Here is a 7,752-nt window from a genome sequence, read left to right on the forward strand (position 1 = left end):
TTTGAAACTGTACACTTTGGTCAGAAAATGAAACAATGGTCGTACTTTGGTACTTTCGACACAATCTTTGATACATTGCAACAGCAGCCGGTAGATCTCATTTATTTTGGGCTGCACCAAAATCTTAGGTGCAGAAAGGATGGCGTCAATACGGAAGAGAGGTTTGCTACCCATAAGAACAGCATCGAAAGCCTTGATGTTCCTGCATGTAAAAGGCAATAGAATGTATGTTATAAAGCCAGTTCAACACAATAATTATTACGGCTGCAGGGATATTACCTCAACACCATGTTTACGAGGGCATCGTGCACCTTGTGTTCCCAGTATGTGTAATAACATGACATACTGTGGGACTTGCCAGTGTTAGTTTCCATGATCAAATGCTCCACCTTAATAATGATTGGTCCAATGTCAGCATATTTGCTTCTCAACAAATTCACTATCTTGATGCGCTCTTGATCAATACATTTGTAAAACTCTTTGATACCTGAAAACAAATAGTATTGGAAAATGCATATGTAAGTAATCACTGCAATGTATGCTAGCGGAGTAATTTATTTGATAAATGTGTTAATTGTACTTGGTAAAAGGTCTGTTTTATCTGGAGCTGGGCATTTCAGGAGATCTGCCACCTGTATGCATTGCAGTTTGTTTTCAATATCTGTTTCGTTGTGCTGTATTTGATTGACAGTTGACTCAAACTTTGAGAGCTCCTGAATGCCATCATTGATGAAATCTCCAATGGCTAAATATAAACACATGTACATTATTCTTCTTCCACCTAAAATAAACATTTATAACTTTATAAATGTTTTTGCAACATTTAGTACCATACCTAAGGAGTTCCAATTGAGTCTTTTATATCCAGGAAACAACATCGTTTCAACTCTTTTGATGTTGTGTGACAGCATAGTGATCTTTGCATCACTAAGACTATTGACTGCAGAGTTGTAGCGGTTGACAAGCTTGTGGAGATCATCAGTGTACCTAAATCCAATGTGACAGTTTTTGTGGTTGACGTAAACTTAGTTTTGTCCTTGGTATATATTGTTACCTTAAAAAGTTAGACTCCTGCAGAGTAACGTTTCGAGCAACCTCAAGCACAGAAAAGGACATTGAAATCAAGCTTTTTGTCTCACTAATTATTGTCATGATTTCTGGCGGAAAGTTTACACGGTATCTTCGATCCTTTTGTGAGTCTATTTCAGGCCTGGCTGGGTCAACCTTAAAATGAAAACATTCTAAATCAATTAAGGGAAATTTCAAACCTAAAAATTGTGATGATTATCTCTACCTTTATTGTGGGATGATACATACCAGCTCTGCCTGGTGTTCCTTTGAAACGATGACCAGAATGGGTTTTCTCAGTAACAATGGCAAGTTCCGTTCAGTTTCAGCGATCCATGACTTATATTTCTTAACCCCATAGTCGCTCATTTTTTTTGCCATTTCCAAGTACTTGCTTTTCGCCTGTGCAACATTCACAACAGTCACACAATATTGCAGATAACAGTTTTAAATAGTTTGTGTGTCAGAATATATCCAACACAGACCTGGGGCCTCATTTATAAAAGACATTGAGTAAGCACAAACCTCAGAATGTATGAAAAATAATTCAGATTTTTTTTCTAAATGCCTTTTTTTGGTTATAAATAATACCTGCAGTGAATTGTGCGCAGAAGAATTCCTTTCCGGCGTCCTCCCACAATCATTCATAATTGATTATGCTAATTATCTCATGAATATGGTGATGAGTTTAAAGATCACATGTTGGATTGTCGATATTTTTAGATTGGTGTTTTTTTACATCGAGCACCTTAACAATATTATTTTCAGAGGGCCAAGTAATTTCATATCACATAAAAATGTGAAATATGATTTAAATATATTATTGAAAAAATTAAAATGTGTACAGTTGTTTGTAAAGTGAGAGGTAATAATAATATTATTATTTGATATATGCTGTGTGAATCCAAACATTTGCACTCCAGGCATGTTATAAATTGTCAAAGTCTAAATGTATTAAAAACAGTTGAATTTAATAATTTCCTAAATTCATAACATGATTTCATCTAACAAAATATTGTGCTGCAATCCCTATTTTTTGGTCTCTAGTCCTAAGAAATACTTTTCACTGTTTGGCCACACAAAGTCAAAGGCACCCCTTCCGACCTTTTTATACATTGCTTCTATTCAATTAAAAATGAGCAAAATAAAAAATACTTCAATGACTATATATAATTACATTAATACATCTCTATATTTTAATAAACAAAATATAGAGCTTTATTAACAAATACATATAAATGCATTCAGAATTACAGGAATATACTTATACATCGTAAAATATGTATTGTCACGTATTCTATAGTGCATATGTGTTTTTTCATAGGAGTATGAGCTTCATTTCGTGGTGACATCATCGGGCGTTGTTGATTCCCATGTCAGAAAACATTTTGTGGGCTCTACTTATGGTCGAAAGGGTGTGCAGAAATATGCAACCTTTTCTGCATTTAATTTTTCTCTAAACACCAACATTTGCAGTGGAATTTACTTACGCACATTTTCATGCCGTTTACGCAACTTTTTTGTGCGCCGCAACCTTCATAAATGAGGCCCCTGTACAATTACCCAAACAAACAAAAAAAAGTAGTAACTCACCACTTTGCCCATTTCACTCTGCAGTAACTCAGGCATTTTGAGGAGAGGAAGCATGCCATCTTTTATGCGATGAAAAAGGAAATGAGTCCACCTGATGCTTCCTGCCACAGGGGGCTCACGCTTATTTATGTGTGGTTTGTCTCTATTTTGCTCAAAAACTTCATTTATACTTTCCACCTAGAACACAGCCACAGAGATACAAAGACAAAAGATTGAAATATAAAAACAAAAACTACAAAATGGCTTAGAAAATACTGTAAATTGTACAACTGTGGACTCTCACAAACCTCTTTGCAATACTGAGCCAGAACATCATTGGTCTTTTTCATCAAATGATTATTAATGGCTGGTCTGGAGCGAATGTCTTTGTATTTTACAAGCATTTCAAAAGCAGCAGTTGAAGAGCGTAGTGTCTTAAAGGACTGGTCAATGAAAGCAATGACCTCTCTCTCAATAGCCTGAACATAAAACAAATAACATTTTTGCTTCTATTTAACTGTAGGAATCTGCTGATTGATCAAATTATTCCAGAAATCAAGAAATAAGATGTCTGAACTCACATGAACAGCACTATTGAAGTTCTGCATGATGATTTTCCAGCTGCTCATCTTGCAGCTATCAAAAGGATCAAAATGTGCTGCCTCAAAAGGTAAAATCAGGTTGTCCACTTTGGTCAGCATTTCATCAAAACGTTTTGGGTCCCAGGTCACACTTTTTAACTCTGGGCTGAAGATGTTGTGAAACTCTTCCAAATTCTGCACAAACCAATAAAATAACATGACACGATCACCGGAAGCAACAGGTGACAATGTACTAAAGAGTAAAATGCTGACCTGTAAAACACAGTGCAAGTCCTGGCAGATGGAAGCCATGTAGTCTGTTTTCTCAAATAATCTTTTGCGATCAAACTCCCAAGGCTTCCCATTGCCACCTTGGTCAATTTCAGCACACACTTCAAAGTAGGAAGCCTTCCATAATTCCAGAACTTTCATGGCCTCATCCACCTTGGATATGGCAACCTCTTTCTCGTCCCTGTCAAGGATAGAATCAGACGTTTTGGCTGACAAAATAAGAACATCAAGAATTTCAACAGAATTTGAATTTAATCCGAAAGCCACATACTTGAAGAGCACATTGAGATCAATGACTTGAGCTACACGCTCACACAGCTGCCAAACAATACGCTCCATCAGAGGGACCATGCGTTCATCCCTGTTGTAGTGGCAAGAGATTAACCACACAACTTGTAGGCTGTTCATCAGAGGTGGGATGGTCTCCAGAACCACACTGAAGTTTGCTCCTGTAGCCAGATTCTTCAACCAATAAAATAAGGTGAGGGTGGTAGAGTAAAGTGTAGTGTATAAAGGAAACAGGTCCGCTGAAGGAAACATGGCTCACCTTGAAATGTCTTTCCAGTGTTTTGAGGAAGCGTACGTTTTCGTCTGCCTCCAAACAATATTTAATAAGTTTAGTGACTGTAGCCTCCATTAAGGGACTCACAACTGCATGAGCTTTGGTCAATACCAGCAAAATCTTTTTCACAACTGGTTGATCAAGCTTTGTTCTAAGAGCACTCAGAATGGAAGCACGCTCCTGCCAAAAAACAATCTCTGCCATTGGACTGGGTGTCTGTGGCTTTTTGTTTTCTTGCTCCTCAATAACAACAGTAATCTCTGTCTGCCAGTTCATCACACACTGCTCCAGTTTCTCTACCAGCTCTGTATCGTTTAGCAGGTCACCGACCTCTGGCTCCAGGTCCAAGTCAGGAATGTGCAGAGCAATGTCATCTGCAATCAAAAAGTTGTTTTTGTTCATCAAAGCAGATTTAATTTGCCACAAATTTCCACCGGGCCAGATTTTGGACACCTGTGATTGGTTTTTGCTCTTCTACAAATGATTGTACAGCTTTTCACCCCAAAAATTTGAGAATCTGGTGCAGTCAGGAATGTATACTCGTAAATGAAGAGGCATCTCAACCAATCCTATAAGTGTTCCACTAGATGTGGTGTCCAGATTTTCTACGTAAATGGTAAATGGGTTATACTTGTAGAGCGCTTTCTACCTTCAAGGTACTGAAGGTAGAGACTATTTCCACATTCACCCATTCACAGACACATTCACATACTGACAGCGAGAGCTGCCATGCAAGGCCCTAACCACCACCCATCAGGAGCATGGGGGAAGTGTCTTGCTCATGGGCACAACGGACGTGACTAGGATGGTGGAAGTCGGGGATCGGGCCAAGAACCCTCAGGTTGCTGGCACGGCCGCTGTCCCGACCGAGCCACGCCGTCCCCGTTAATTTAGCAGATCTTAAACCCTACAGAGCGTTTGACTGTATGCACCTTTACCGTATGAACAATTGTAAAGGAGAAGTTATGTTTTGATGGTAGTTTATTGATTATTTAGGTTGTTGGTAAGATTATGCAACAACAACAAAAATAACATTGGTTAGGAAGAACATACAGGGTAACCCTGATTTTTATATGCTCTGGTTTTAGTATGATTAAACTCACTGTGACTCAGGCTGTGCTTCTTTTTTGTTCATTGCACCAAACATAGAGCCAAATAAAGTAGTAGCAAACAGTAATAGTCCAATCAAAATCACCCAGAGCCTCACTGGGATGCCGAATGATGGAATGTTCATATCTTTCAGCATGAGACTTGTGTTCCCTGTTTGGATGATGAATCCGTCATAATCTACCTCTTAATTGAACTTAAAACATTTTGCCTTGTGGCCTCAACCTTCTACTATACAAGTGTGAGGCATGATCAATAATGTAGCACAAACTGTTACCAACTCAAGAGGCGATGCTGCAGCAGCTCAGTAGGTCAATGGCTGCAGTAGTGACCTCGGTGATCAAGGCACCATATTATTAAAAGTAGTTGCTCGGCGTTAGTTCTCATAATAATAATGTTGAATGAATGAATGAATGAAATAAGTTTATTTCGGTCATATAATCAACCATCAACCATTAACCATTTTGTGTGACCAGTTTAAGAGTACAAATTATACATATATAACAATCATACACATTTACACACAAAAAGAAAAGAAAAGAAAAAGCATGACCGAAAAAAGAATAGGCTGAAGCCAAGGCTTATATTTGCCTATCCTATACCTTCACTGAAAATAAGATTACCTGGAACATCAACGTTAAAAAGAAGAAAAAAAAATCAATGGGATGAAAGTAATCGTTGCTATATTTTATAATTTTCAATTATTTCACCTTTCAATGTTTTCTTAAACCTTAAGAACTACATGTCTTCAGCTCATCACTGAGCTTGTTCCACCATTTAACTCCAAAAACTGAAATACATTTGTATTTTATATTCATTCTTGCTTTACCTATTTCAAAAATCAATATCCCCCGTAAATTATAGTTTTCTCCTCTTAATTGAAATAACCTAAGAATACAAACTGGAAGGCTGTTGTTCTTTACTCGAAACATAATTTCCATTGTTTTTAAAAACACAATATCTGAAAATGTTAACACATTAGAACTTATAAATAATGGATTGGTATGTTCATAGTAGCACGCTTTGTGTATTATTCTAATTACCCTTTTTTGAAGTTTAATTATTGGGTCTACGTTTGTTTTATAAACATTTCCCCAAACTTCAACACAATATGTTAAATATGGAAAAATAAAAGAATAATATAACATATGCAGACATTTCTTATTCAGCATGTGTTTTTAAAGAATGGCAATGGATTTGGATATTTTTCCCTTTATATATTTAATATGCGGTTTCCAACATAATTTATGATCAATTATTATTCCCAAGAATTTAGTTTCATATACTCTATCGATTTCCACTAGATTTCATTTAAATTTTGCTTCACAATTTGTCCTTGCACCACTAAACACCATAAATTTAGTTTTCTTATCATTTAATGATAACTTATTAATATCAAACCATTTTTTTAGCTGAATCAACTCAACCTCTATTATCCTCAACACTTCCTTCAAGTCTTCTCCTGAACAATATACATTTGTATCATCTGCAAACATAATACATTTCAATTTATTAGACACTGAACAAATATCATTTAAATATAGTATAAATAACTTAGGTCCCAATACCGAGCCCTGTGGAACCCCACAAGTTACTCTTCTTGGCTGTGATTTAGTCTTATTCATTTCCACATATTGAGATCTATTACTTAAATAACTACTTAACCATGTTGCTAATACTTAGTTAATATGCAGGTCACGTCATATAAATAGAGTATTGTTGGCGCACTTGGCGGTTTTTAGACGGTTTTGCAGGGCTTCATGGGCGGAATACTGTAAAAGACTCCCATTAGTGTCATTGTCAGCCTTGTAGTACGAGCTGTAGTTTATAATTTAAACTGCAAAAAAGATAAAAACATGTGTTCCTGTCTTACATAGGGATTGTGAATGATAAGCAAAATTCCCCAAAATGTGTAGTTCTCCTTTACAAGGGGTGTCAAATGGACGGCTCGTGGGTCAAAACTGGACCCCTAGGGCGTTCATTCCAACCCGCAGGATTAATTTCAAGTGTAAAACAAAACAAAACAAAACAAATACCATGATATTCTAAAATCTTCCACTTGAAGTGCACTATGTTAGTTAGAAGAGAAGAAGACGCAAAACGTTGACACTCAGTGTGTAGGCTACCTTAGTTTCTACTTACTTTACCCCGTCGTATCACGCAAAATGTCAAAAAAGAGAAAAGTAGATAACGGCAGTAAAACAAAAAACATGACAAGATAGACGAGAGAAGATAAATTATATGTTTCTAGATTTTTCGGTTCCAAATACCTTTAGACCTAAAGGGGACCTGCACTTTTTTTTTTAATTTTGCCTATCATTCATAACCATTATGTAAGACAAGCACAAATATGTTATTCTTTTTTTTTTCCGCTTCTAGTAACAATATGACTAATACTTGGTTAATATTCAGGTCACAAAATGTAAATGGAGTATTGTCTGTGCTTTTTGGATGGTTATTTGTTGTGTTTTATGGTTGGAAAAGACGCAGTAGGTGCAATGATATCATGGCTCCCATTCGCTTCATTGTAAGCTGACTTTTATTTACGTTAATATCTGAGTTAGAATGCAT

At 36.5% G+C, this 7,752-nt stretch overlaps 1 protein-coding gene across 2 annotated transcripts in view; it reads right to left on the minus strand.

Annotated features, from left to right (window-relative positions):
- The window catches only part of LOC133652504 (dynein axonemal heavy chain 10-like), a 44,980-nt gene that overhangs the window by 32,903 nt on the left and 4,325 nt on the right, over nt 1-7,752 (minus strand). For both annotated transcript variants that reach the window (XR_009826584.1, XM_062051314.1), the window contains exons 6-17: nt 4,060-4,448; nt 3,784-3,974; nt 3,495-3,693; nt 3,222-3,416; nt 2,949-3,119; nt 2,662-2,838; nt 1,318-1,470; nt 1,055-1,224; nt 836-987; nt 581-745; nt 280-487; nt 46-202 (exon numbers count right to left, since the gene is read on the minus strand). Coding sequence is in view for 1 of the 2 variants with exons in the window: in XM_062051314.1 (XP_061907298.1) it covers nt 46-202; nt 280-487; nt 581-745; nt 836-987; nt 1,055-1,224; nt 1,318-1,470; nt 2,662-2,838; nt 2,949-3,119; nt 3,222-3,416; nt 3,495-3,693; nt 3,784-3,974; nt 4,060-4,448 (2,327 nt within the window). In the remaining variant the exon portion in view is untranslated. The remainder of the gene's footprint in view (nt 1-45; nt 203-279; nt 488-580; nt 746-835; nt 988-1,054; nt 1,225-1,317; nt 1,471-2,661; nt 2,839-2,948; nt 3,120-3,221; nt 3,417-3,494; nt 3,694-3,783; nt 3,975-4,059; nt 4,449-7,752) is intronic.

The sequence above is a fragment of the Entelurus aequoreus genome, linkage group LG06, assembly GCF_033978785.1.
Source record: "Entelurus aequoreus isolate RoL-2023_Sb linkage group LG06, RoL_Eaeq_v1.1, whole genome shotgun sequence".
NCBI lineage: Eukaryota > Metazoa > Chordata > Actinopteri > Syngnathiformes > Syngnathidae > Entelurus > Entelurus aequoreus.